General features: G+C 38.2%; 2 protein-coding genes across 2 annotated transcripts; both read right to left on the minus strand.

Annotated features, from left to right (window-relative positions):
* Window positions 1–5,771: 5,771 nt before the first annotated feature.
* On the minus strand, window positions 5,772–7,005 carry LOC140945263 (uncharacterized). The gene has a single exon (XM_073394311.1). The coding sequence runs from the start codon at window positions 6,786–6,788 to the stop codon at window positions 5,772–5,774; it is 1,017 nt and encodes a 338-aa protein (XP_073250412.1). The 5' UTR covers window positions 6,789–7,005.
* A 332-nt stretch (window positions 7,006–7,337) lies between these two features.
* LOC140945264 (uncharacterized) lies at window positions 7,338–10,381 on the minus strand. Its single transcript, XM_073394313.1, has 6 exons — window positions 9,880–10,381; window positions 9,647–9,779; window positions 9,297–9,537; window positions 9,015–9,207; window positions 8,495–8,841; window positions 7,338–8,349 (listed from the first exon to the last, which is right to left on the minus strand). The coding sequence occupies exons 1-6, from the start codon at window positions 10,279–10,281 to the stop codon at window positions 7,338–7,340; spliced, it is 2,328 nt and encodes a 775-aa protein (XP_073250414.1). The 5' UTR covers window positions 10,282–10,381.
* Window positions 10,382–13,020: the final 2,639 nt, after the last annotated feature.

The following is a 13,020-nucleotide window of genomic DNA, read 5'->3' on the forward strand; positions in this document are numbered from 1 at the left end:
CCCTCCCTCCAAAGATTAACGTTCCATTGTTTGTTTTTTCTGTTACTGTGCCAAACGGAAAGCTTAGAGCCTTCTTGGTAATAAGCTTTCACGTTCATGTCAACGTTTGTTTAAAGTGACACCAGTTTGATATGGCTTAATTAATAACTAAAGTTCTCAAAATGAAACCGCAGTTTATGAAGGGCATAAACTAAAACTGAAATATTGCAATCACGAACGCACATGCAAACAAAATATTTTTGACTTATTTTTTAAGCGAGAGGACATTCTTGTGTTCAGAATACCCTTATATTAACGTTGACTTATCGACTACTTAATTTTAGGGGAGTGCTTGCATGTTACTAAGTAAAGTGTTATTTGATAGACGTCATTAATTGTGTATGCAGTGTCTAAAGCACTTAGCTTCTTTAAATATTTATTGTTATTTTTTGATAAGAACCTCACATTTTGAGCTGAGGCTGAGTCAAGACCTTAAAGTTCTCATTTATGGGGTGATCTAGGTATCCTCAAAACGCCATGAAGTTCGAATTCGAGGCTCTTTTGGCTTTACATTGAATTATAAAATGAGTTTGGCAGGCCTGCACGAGGTTGGCAAGAATGAGCTGGAGTGGAGACATACTAACAACACCAAAGTCTATATAGTCAGTGATATGTCTAGGTGCAGCGTTTAAAAATACATACGTAAATAGGAAAACGGTTTAGAAACGCCAGATTTTGAATCTAGATATTCGAGACCGGTTCACCTTTCAGCTCCCTAGTGCAGGTTATTCAATTCACGACGTATAGGAAATCACGGTGTGATCTGCGTTTTTTTTCACTACGCAAATATAGCTATGACTACTTGTTTTTTATCACGTTTAAATCCGTATTAGGTCATTCTGCAAGAACAATATTGTTCTGCAACCTGCTCGATGCCGAAGGTCACAAAAGTACTTCCGCGATTTAACGCGTCGGTGCCTGTATACTTAATCCTACGGATAATTCTTTGGCTCAATGTATTTTCTTTATCAGTTAAACATGGCCATACTATTCCCTTACAACCTTTACAATTCTCAGTTTTATGAACAGTTGATAATTAAAGTTAATTGTCTACCATAGAAGAACGAAGAACTTAGTTTGCGCCAGCTCCTCTCCAGACTGACTGACACTGTTTGGCAGATGCAAACATATTATCGACCATGATATATTTTTTTTTTGTAACGTTGATCACGCATTAAAGAACATGTAAAGACTTGCTCTATTTTCTTAACCTCCAGTGCTTTAAATTAAAACTCTTTACTAGCAGGGGGGGGGGGGGGGGGGGGGGGGCAGTTCTTTTCAGTTGAATCACGAATCTAGTATCGCTACGCCACACCTGGTTCTTTTTATTCCGACGAACGAAAATTGAAAAATATTATTGTTATGTTGCACATTAATAAATTGTGTCCTCGTATACTGCAAAAAGGTCCCAAATTAAAAACACTGTTTGTATAATTATATTCAACGAGTACAAGTCAAGTGTATTTTAAACTTTGTTCAGGAGTTATAAATTCAGAACTAGAGTGACCCTACTATAAGAAATAGGTGACCGGCCAGTAAAGTGGGTAACTCTTTGCGCTGAGCCAACTTTCTGTTTCTCATGCATGTAAACGGTTTGTCAAGTTTTTTTAAGGAAGAGTTGGCTTATCCAGGATAGACAGGGTAGCTCGGGTAGGCGGGTGACAATTGTACACAGTCAAGAGATCGTAATTAGGACAAGTTTCCCCCAGATAAACAGGGCCTTGGTCATGATTCCAGCAATATTTAAGCGTACACCTAGTCTCTGGTTATCAATTATGAACTCAGTATGGAATTAAAAGGAACCTTGGGAAGAAATCAAAAGTATCTTTTTAAACTCAATGCATAATGCAGATATATAACGGTATCAAAAGCAGCTCTAGGTAAAAATTAAGTCAGAGTACAATATGTTGTTCATATCAATGTTAATTATAGTCACTTGACCACGTCCAGCTGTATTGTAACAACATTCATTTTGCTGATTCCTTGCAGTATTGTAAGATCCTCCCCCTCCTCCACAGGACTCATTACATTCTCCCCGCAACCCCCCTTAGAGTATCCTCCCCCTCCACCAGCATCAACTCCGGCTCCATATGGACCTCCACCTCCGTCAAAACCTGTGTCAGCATTGTTCTCCCAAGCTCTTCCGCCCACTCCTCCTTGAAGAAATCCTTTGCCTCCTTCATCGCCATTTCCCATTAAACCTTCGAACTGAGTTGAACTTCTTCCGCTGGAGTAGAACCTACCACTGCCACTATGTACCTATAATTACATTAGAGGCATTTAGATTCGAAGAAGAGGGCCACTTGAAGAACGCGATTTGAAATTTACCAATACTGAGCAGTGACCGCCCGTGAACCTTAATTAATCTATTTTAGAAGCTTTATCATTTTCCGCTCGAAAGCTGAGCCGCTTAACTGTGCTACTTTTTCTGGTGAAAAAAAAAGAAAAAAAAGAAAAAGAAAAAGAAACAGAAAAGCACATTCATGCCAGGGTGTCGATTTTTTGATAGTATTCGATAAAAAATTCAAGTTAAACCGCGTCCTCGTAAACGTGTCCTCGTCCTCGACTAATAGAATTAATGTTTAAATAATATTTTTTGTTTTATTCTCTCGTTTACTTCTTAATCGCCCTGCCGTTATGGATCAGTTTGCCGTTTCATATTTTTTTCTGATAGAACACTGTTTCGAGTACATGCAAAAAAATCAATAATAATAATAATAATGATAATAATAACAATACTTAACAATTACTATTTAATGATGATGGGCTGACTCAGGACTGACTAAAGGAGATTCGCAAAGACGAGGTTCTTTTCAGAATATTTTACTATTTCTCGGGCGAAGAATATCGTTTTTTTAAATATATATACCAAAGATTTCATAGATAGAGGTTCGTTATATCGAGGTTCTACTGTAAACATTACACGGCTTATCCCTTTTCACAACCACTTATTAATTAAAGTGGTCACTATAAAGAATTTTACACTAGCCAATAACAACGTACAGTAATTTGACATATATAGTCAGCGAGGCATTCTTATGAATTTTAATTTGTAGATGAGTAGGGTGGGGGTGGTTCTTTGTAGTCACACACTCTCAGCTCTAGGCTCGGTCTCCAGTCGTGGGTGTACTGTGGGCGTCTTGAACTGCATTTCCCTCTATTCATGACAAGTATTTTGCTGTTAGGCGTTAGGGCTTAAGTTGTAGTGTTTATGACTTGGAAAATGCCTGAACTGACTAACTATTTTAAAATGCGAGCACTAGAGACATTTTATACTGACAATCGATATCTTTATGGGCAAAAATATTAGCTTTCCGTTCATAACACCCAAATTGAGGCTAAAATCTACCATGTCTTTACCCCTCAGTGAGACGACAAGCATGACCGTCTCTTTCACATGAGCAAAAAAGATTTCCCCATCCCCAGATCCAGAGGAAGCAGGCACATGTTGAGATAAGCATAGATGATTTCTTACTAAGAGGACAAGTTCTACCATTCCCTGAATTATCTTGATTTACATGCACAGGAGTATGATCATTGGCTATTGGTACACAAGGGGTTGACATCACAGCTGTGAACATTGGTATATAGAACCCTCGTTTACGCCGTCTAAAAGTGGAAATGACGTTTCAGGTTATTAGTATAAGTAGATATTAATTTCTTCCTATTTGAGTGATGTGCAATCATTGACGTCACAGCTATGGGAGTTAGTAGTGCATTCATTTATGTCTGGAAGAGAACAAGGGAGGGTGAGAAACAAATATTTTTTGGCCCAGTAAACATGCCATTAACACAAGTTAACACCAATGATGACAGACCTCGCCCTCTTTATCTATGGGAAAATATTTATTATGAATCGAAACTTGTTTTTACTTGCAACACTTCAGTTCGGGAGAAAAACTGGGAAATTTTGAGCCGATGCTATACTGGAAAAAGAGTTTCAGTGTAAGAAGTAAAAAATGGCGTTCAGTCTCTTTTGCTGTATTTGTTTGAAACTGTTCTTAGCATGATATTGTTTTCCATCTTTACATGAACACGTGTGTGAGCCCACAGTATTTTGACAAATAGCATTGACGTGACAGCTAGGAGAGTAATCAGTGCACTCGTTTATGTCTGAAAATAAACAGCAGAGGCACGAAATTGTTTTACCACAATGAATATTAACAACGCAAAATTGGCGTCTAGACCTGTTTCTGCGTGCGAAATTTACAGGGATTGCTAGTATGCTCAGTGTTATAGCATCGACGCTAACAGACCTTTCGCATATTGTAGCTGATTTTTGGCCTTTTGAATTAAGTTACCGGTACTATTTGAACGAAGAAGAAAAACTTTATCCCCAAGCAAACTGAATTCGCAAAGCAAAGTAACACCTTTTTGACTTAAAACAACGCTTGAATCTCGACTCTCTAAACTACGCAAACCTTTGCAAGTTTTTAAGTTTCCAGAATAATCAAATTTGAATCTGCAGCTATAGAGATAAGACCCACGAATGTTCGAACATGGAGCATTGACATCACAGAGCGGAGAAGAGGCAGTTCATGTATATTCGTCGACATCTAAAAGAAATAACAAAAAATGTATATCATGCACTGAAGTTTCCTCTTTTGAAACATGTTGGAAAACAGTGCATGCAGTAAGGAACAGTTAACTCTGTTCTTCTCAAATTGTTTTTTGATTTATGTTGGTGACGCAGTAACAAGCGTCATTTGAAGGAGATTAGGAATCTAATCATCCGCAAATTGTTTGTTCGTGACTCTAATTAGTTTTGCCGCTGATCGCGGCAAGTTTCTCAGCCTCCCTTTGGCTCGTCAAGCCGTCACGTGGTAGGCCTTTTGTGCAAGTGCGACAAATGGAGATGAAAACACGACGTTTTTACTTTCAAACATATACCGCTGATCAGAATTGTTGTTTTGAAAATGGAAGAGCAAAAAGCAGCAGGGCTGAAAAACGACTGCGCATGCGTCAGACGAGGCGATTGTCTCTCATTTCGATCGTTTGATCAATGAAAAGTATGGCGGTGAACGCGGCCGTTCCAAGGCAATGTTTGGTTACAAGATGGAACTGAGAGACGCAGTTTGTGAACGTTTTCAGTCAACAAAAATTCTCCGACATGCTGAAAGGATTCTAGGGGAATGTTCATCTATTTAGATAGTTTAAAGCCGGCGGACAAGTTCCTGAAAGCGTCCCTTCTTTGTGGAAACGATGGCAGCTCTTGGTGAGTAGGTTTGATTGATTTTATACACTTTAAAAATATAATCGAGTTATTATCAAGTGAACTTTCAATGGACGTAACGTAATAAATTCCTTCCAATCATAGTTTTATTACAATTTGACTCCCAACCAAGCCCGCATGTAAACTGCGAGATAAAACTGAAATCGCGCGGGAATTGAAGTCTTCATAAATAAACAAGCAAGCTTCACGTAGACATATATATGGCATTAAAATACACCTTCTCGAGTTAAGTGACAGTAATCCTTGTCATTGTTGACTTGTTCCTATATAAGTACTTTCTTGGAAGTTTGTAGAGGGGATTTTCTGGCATGATTCATGGACCAAAGAAATAACTTCTACGAATTACGGATACTAAAATGTCATTTCAGGTTCAGTTATTGGTTATCAATTTGAGTTTTTCTCGGGCACGATCCACCTTTGGTCACAGGGCACGAAATAAATATCTTATTGAATTCAGGATTCATGACTTTTTTGAAAGCACCCCTGTACAGCCCTCTTTCTAGTTGAACGTCACGTTGGTGACTGTTCCAAGCGTGTATTGGAAGCCATTAATTCTCTTATACCAAGAGAGAAGTTCAAATGAATGCTGCCACTCTGTAAAGGCAACTTGGGCTCCACTGTTCCCATGAAAATGACTGTCTAAAAGAAAAATTCCCTGTGTTGTTGGAATAAAGACAACTGTGTTGGACCGTAAAATAAATACTGATGTGGTTCGCCCTTTGGCTAGAGCTTGTCTCCAGTAGTAAGGCAAAGAAGCTGTGGGATTCGTCTCAGGGACAATGCTAACAGGCAGTTCAGGGCCCACGGTAGTATTCCCAATGATGTTATTCAAAACCCTAGAGGTTTGAAGTGCCTCCAACACACCAAATGTTCGAGGTATACTTGTTACTGAGTCATAGATAGAGTTCCCAGCCAAAATGCCTTGCACAACTATCTGATAGACCCATGTCTGGGTTAGTGGACTCCCAGTTGCAGGAATGTTGACATTGGGTGAAAAAAACATTTTGCTAAATAAAAGGGCAATAAATGTGCATGCATTACTTCCTGTTCTTCCAAGGATTGTAGATTGAGAAATGATATGTGGGAAAGACCAGTAGGTGACATTACCATCGTGACAGGGTTGGATGGTGATGGGTGTGAGAACATGAGATGGGGTATTAGAGTTGGATTCATGTACTGTTGGTTGGGCTGAAGAGTGATTGTGGTTTGGATGGGATGGAAGAGGGATTGCTGCATAACTATTCACTGTGCTGTCAACCTTCGTAGCCCATTCTGCTGAGGAATAAAATGACTGAGCCTCTGTCACACTCATGGCTGCTGGTGTACTAATTCCTTCTTCTTCATGAATGTCTTCATTACTTTCAACAGCAACAGTATCATTAGAAGTTAGCAGTCCAGTGTTGAATGTGTTCACTAATTTTTCCACCTTTTTCTTCAGGGGAACCAGACAGATCGGGCAACAATCATGCGATGAAATGCAAGATTGGTGAAAACAGTGGAAGCAGGCCAATCTCATGACAGTACTTGTATCTCTTCTTGTGCAGGTCGGAAAATCACAGTAAACATTTGGGTCAGGTTCCAGGCCAGGTTCCACATCCTCCAAGTTATAACTCAGTGGAAAACACTTTGTGTCAACTATGGTGTCAAACGTTGGGAGATAATACTGTGCCTTACCCTTTGGTCTTCCATTATTTGCAAGGGAGCGTTCGACCTAAAAAGACAAAACCAAATGAGGTCAGTAGAATATGAATACACTGAAGTGTACTTACAGGTGTGTGCACAATGCATTTTGCATATTTTATTGTGCTTCTTTAGTTTAGTTTTAGTTCACAACATTGTTTTCTTACTCTGTGGATTGACTGTATAACGTTTTACCAATAATTCTTTTGATTATTAGAGCAAAAACTGATAATTACTTTTCAGATGAAGTAATGTCAGTGTCATCTCTTTTTCAGTTATTCAGAACACAGGGCCAGTTACTTATCATTCCTTATGGTACCTGTGTTATGGGCACCTTTAAAACTTTATAGTTCACTGTATTTACTTGCCAGAAACAACATAATAATTATAAATAATTATTTGTGATATGTTTTTGCCTAAGGAGTGTTACCTGGTGTGATTTCTGACAGTTTCTTGAGACACTCCTAAACAATTCAAGTAAGAATTCTGCTGTCTTCCCTGCGATAAGCCATAAGTTTGGTTCAGCATGACCTCGGTGGTATTGAGGAACAAAGGACTGTATAAAATCATTTAAAAAACCTGATGATGCGATAGACTTTGCTGTGTCTTCAATGCCTTTTGCATCGTCAAACTTCTCAGTGTTTCTTCGCAGTACAGAGTGCCAAACTTCAACCTTCTTTTCTGTGATCAGTTTGAGAACACTTGCCTTCTTTGACCAGTATTCTGGTAGATGTTTGCACTGGTATGCACAATCACTCAAAAATGACAAGGTTGATTTGTCATAATGTCTCCTTTTCCAGCATATGAAAATTATAGCTATTTGTGCCATAACTTTCTCATATAACTTTAAGTCACCACTTCTGAAAATGTTATACTGGTAGAACACAAGGGGCAAAACATGTTCAAGCAAGTGTAGAATGGTGACAAATTCATGTTGCTTGCACTTTCCAAACTTTTCCAGTACCTTTTGTCGTATCAGTTGCCAACCAAGTAAGGCAGCAGTAACACACAGGGATGTCTGGTATGGTTTGGGTTTCGATGCCAAAGTACCTCCAAAAACATACGAAAACAGTTTGTCAAAAAAAAAATTAAAATTCAAAAGAACATCTTCATAAGCATTCAGACACACATGAAATGGCCCTTGTTCTGGAATTATGCTAATGTTGGGATTCCATCCACTTGCTATCAGCTTTTTGGGATAGTACCACCCTGGCCAGTCAGCAGGCAATGGTACAACAAATTTCTTGCTGTACAGGTTAAGTTGAGGGCATTTGTTCAGTACACGTTCAAGGGCCATCTTGTAATGTTCCATGCTCTTTAAATCTTGTTGAAACTCATCAACTAGCATACAAGTCTCGAGCGTCTCAATGTCTTGTGTTGTTGGATCTGAGTACACCCTGTTCAACAGACAGACATTACAGATATTTACAATTTCATTGCAATTATTAAGTCTAATTTTTTTTGCTTTTAACCTGTTGTCTTTCTCTTTTGTAATAGACATTTTTCTGTGATAAATGGGTAACAAATAAGACTCATGTGTACCTTAGTTCATGTAGTGCTGTTTGCAGTCTTCCTGGATCAAGGCTTTGCATGTAACTTGGTAGCTGGTCCCAGAACTGTTTATTCATATTCCTTAATGAGTTTGTTATTGTTTGCAGGACATCGTTAATGTCAATTCCGCCAGCACAGGTCCTCCGCTCCCCATTTACATTTATTGTCACTTGTCTGTGTAAGGGAAATGCAGGCCGAGGGACTGCATGAACTGATGGATGAACATCTGCCAAACAGGATGCCATGTGGATGACATTTGTCCGTACCAACTGTGATGGTGTATGGAGTGAATGGATGTTGTGGAAGTCATCAAGCATTAAAACTATAAAGCATTGCAGCTGTTAAGAAAGACAAAAAGCAAAATTAAACACAACACACATAAACTGTTGTGTTAATGTTATTTACTGTATCAGGAGATTTCATGATGATTCTCTTTTTTTTCAAAGCTTTTTCTTGGGCCACTGGTACACAACTTTTAGATATTAGATATATTTACACCCAAGGGACTGACCTCATTTACCCTGTGAAATTGTTGACAAATGAAGCTTGTGTGTTGTACACTCAAATTAGCTTTTAACTGCTGTATTGTCCTGGGGGTTGTGCTGTATCCCAACACCTGGCCAGAAGATAGTCCCCGTAATGACATGCCACAGTTGGATGCATGCAGTCCACTATCCTTCTGTAGGGCAGACGTTTTTTGTGATCTGTGACAAATACAACAAATGTTATTATACCAGTTATAAATGTCTGTGTGCAAAATTATATCCCAGATCACTAAACTCAAAGTACATACCTAAAATAAGCCAGGATGTGAAGTAAAGCCACTACTCTCTGCTCTTGCAGCTTTCTTCTGTTCTCAGACAGGCTTTTACCTCCTGTAACACAGGTAAGAAGGTCTTGAAAGAGTCCAGGGCTGTTTTTATTCACAAACTGTTTCATGGAATCTGTATCATAAATCTTTATGTCAGGTGTGGTAACTTGGTGCCTGTAAAGAGCCTTTTGAAATTCCTCTAACTTCTTGTCAATTGTTGATTCTAAAATAAAGGAACCCAACTGTTTAATACAAAATGTGTTTTATGGGAAATGCAAAACAGGTGATAATGTAAAATTTAATCGCAGCAATGCAAAGTAAATTAGAAAAACCTGTTATTCCTGAGAGCTGTTGTTTCAGCATCTCCATTTGTGTTGTCAGGGTGTGACATTTTTCAGCCTCCTTTTGGTAAAGTTGGTAAAACTCTGTCTCCTTTTCCGTTAAACTGGTCATCATATCCATTTTCTATAAAGAATGTAACAAGAACATGTTGGGGAAAGTGAGTACTTGTTACTGACTTCATAAAATGTAAATGCAAACTAACCAGGGAATTGCCAATATTTACCTTACTTCGTTGTCTTCTTGCCATACCACTTTCTCCTTCTGTTTTTTTGTAAAACTTCCTTTTACAAGCATGGCACCACTTGCTCCCTGGTCGGAAGTTTTCGTTTTTTCGGCCGTAATTATCAATAATTCCATAATGTGTCGCTGGAATCTCTGTAAGTTTCTTTGAGTGCTTCTCTTGAAAAGGTGCAGAGCACCGATTGTCTTGGCTCTCGATCATCCGCAGATGTCTGAGGCAAACAATGGTGTGCTCCGGCAACTCTGCTGCTCTCGCTAACCCTGGTGGTAAGGGTTTGCTATGGCCATAACAATCCTCTTTCGAGTTTCTGGTTTTACCAGAAAACCAACACCCAAAAACAGACGGCAAAATGACAATAAAAAGCCAACAAGGTGTTGTAAACATCGCCGATAATTTTCACTAATTAGCCGGGTTCGCAACTTCACTTAAAGATCACGCGAATGGCCGTTTTCGGCGCGAAAACAATTTTTTCAAAATTTCTACACTCACTAGATTTTTAGGACAATGTTTTTTCTTGTCAACACTGTTGTTTAAACCCTTATCTTTTCAACTGTGACCTTATTTTTTCAATTTAAATGCCGTCTGTTTATTTCCCGCGAAACTGGAGTTATTTTGAATGACCGCGCGCCTAAGCCTGCGTTTTTTGCCGCATGACATAACACATGCGCAGTCGTTTTTCAGCCCTGCTGCAAAAAGCCGGTAAATTGAGATGAATTTTCACAGGATTTGACCGAGTGGGGATATTGTTAAAGTTGAAGAATGCAAATTCGGACATTTCAGTAATAATTGGCGACTTCAAGAACTTGTTGTCAATTTTTAGTGTCAAAATTGCAAGGTTAATTTCCTTTACAACTCTTGCCAGCTTACTCGCTACCCGTATGTACTTCATGTGGCGAGCAATTTGACACGACGACTGTGGAGCTGGACTTAAAACGCAAAACTGGCTGATCTGACCGTTTTCCTGGAGGAGAAGGACCGTGCCTTAAATCAATGCTCACCGTATAAGGTTCAGCGTGGATTCATGCATGATGTGGACGTTTCTAGAGTGAAAACGATTTCAGAGGTAACTTCAAATCCCTACCATTAAATTTAATTTTCAGTGCATTTCCTTTAGCGCTTATCGCTATTTTGTTTTATAAATGCCGGAGACTGAGGGCTGATATGTCTCTTACAGACCTCTTTAGCTTGTGTGTTTTGTTTTCCCAAGACCCCAGGGGAATTTGCCCCTTTGTCTTGTAATACATACATATGCATATGAATAAGACAAGCTTAGGAGGTCTATTTCTAGTCATGTTTAATTCACGCCATCTTAAAATTAGTGGCTGATTTCAATTTCCCCCTTTATCTTGGGCCATACTCTTTTTTTTCTCCATTTCGACCCAAATTTTTCGTTTTTCAAAAAAAAAAAAAAAAAAAAAAAGGAATGACATAGTTCAACCATTTTTAACTTGAAATTCTTTTAATCTGAAAAGTGAGCATAGTAACAGCATAGAAAAAACAGGAACAAAAACAGGAACATTTTTTACAGTACATTGTGCATTTTATTAATCCAAATATGTGAATAAACTTTTAACGTTATCCTGGGGTACCAGGGCCTCCTATTCTGAGACTTCTTGTGTTTTTTTATTAATTTTTTTTTTCATTCCAACCGATTGACCCAACATCAGGAAGCACATTTGACACTAAACGAAAAAATAGCGGATGGCCTTATCTTTCTTATTTTATTATTACTTATTTTCCCAATTCAATGTGGGGTATGGAACTTAGCATTAAGGCTGTGTATGGATATTCTCACTTTCTCTAAGCGTCAGCTTAAGGCCGTGAATTTAACTCGCATTCAAAAACTCATTAATGATTTGATAAGGACAGGCTAAACTTTAATTCCAATCTTTTAGACCAAAATAACCTCATTCTTGGTGCAAGAATCAGTTGATCTATATCAGAAATTTTGAAGCCATTCAAAAAACTCTCAGTCGTGTATTATCAAGTTTAAAAACTGTCAGCTTTACCTCAAGTTTTTAAACCTGATAATACACTCCTGCTCGTTTTATAAACAGTACGAAGCATAGAATTTGGGTACCTCTAATGTTGCCATCAAGAACTGATTAAAGAAAACTCGGCTGGAAAAGAGGAGTTTGCCTCTTTTATCACCCCCTCTTTATTAAACACTCATATTTGTACTTGTGCTCATGTCAAACAATTCCTAATTAAAAGCAAATAACATGTGAAGAAGGAGGATGCACAAGTTTTAACTATTTTAGCGTTACAGTCAAACCAAGTCAAGCGTACCCCCCAAGATTTTATCAGTGAATTGATTATTTGAAAAATGAATCCGTTAGTCGTTCCCGTAACTGGTGTCAAATTCAAAGCGGCATTTCTGCATGCGTAATGAGCAGTGAATATTTTACGAGAACTTCTCTGTATTTGGTCAGATTGGAAATCTTTGAATGCATTAAGCTTCTTAGAAGACATTTACATCAATTTCAGGAAAATGGAGCTGGTAGAAATTTCATAACTGCCTCGCGTGTGAATTCACGGCTCATTACACATACAAGAATGCAGAGATCAATCTGAAATCTACAACTAGCAGCGGATTCAACTTTTGAATAATAAATTCATTAATGGATTCTTGGGGGGTACGCTTGACCTGGTTTGACTGTAATGCTTACGGTTATGACCACAGCTCAATCTTTTGCTTAGCCTCATGGTTATGCTTGTCTTGCTACTGATATCAGGCCTTAAATGAAAGAGTTAGATCTGGTCAAGCAGTGTTTCAGAATCACATATGCTGGATGTGAAACTTAAGTGCATCCAAAACTCCAATATGAACTGCTGCCGTGTCAACCATTCAAGCAGCATCAAGATCACTGTGTAAGATTACAATCTTAACACAGAGAAATGAGGTTGTTTTGTTTTCTTTGCATTTTGACTAAGACAATTAACATTCGAATGAATGGATTTAACTTTGAACAAGTCATCATAATTATTTGAATTTTTTTTTTACAGGATTCGCCTCTTCAATTTTAAAGTATGTAATAATTTATTTGTTTTGACCAAGGAAAATATTGCCCTAGACTTTTCTTTTCACTCAGACTAGCAATAAATAAATGAATATAAATATAT

The sequence above is a fragment of the Porites lutea genome, chromosome 8, assembly GCF_958299795.1.
Source record: "Porites lutea chromosome 8, jaPorLute2.1, whole genome shotgun sequence".
NCBI classification, from domain to species: domain Eukaryota; kingdom Metazoa; phylum Cnidaria; class Anthozoa; order Scleractinia; family Poritidae; genus Porites; species Porites lutea.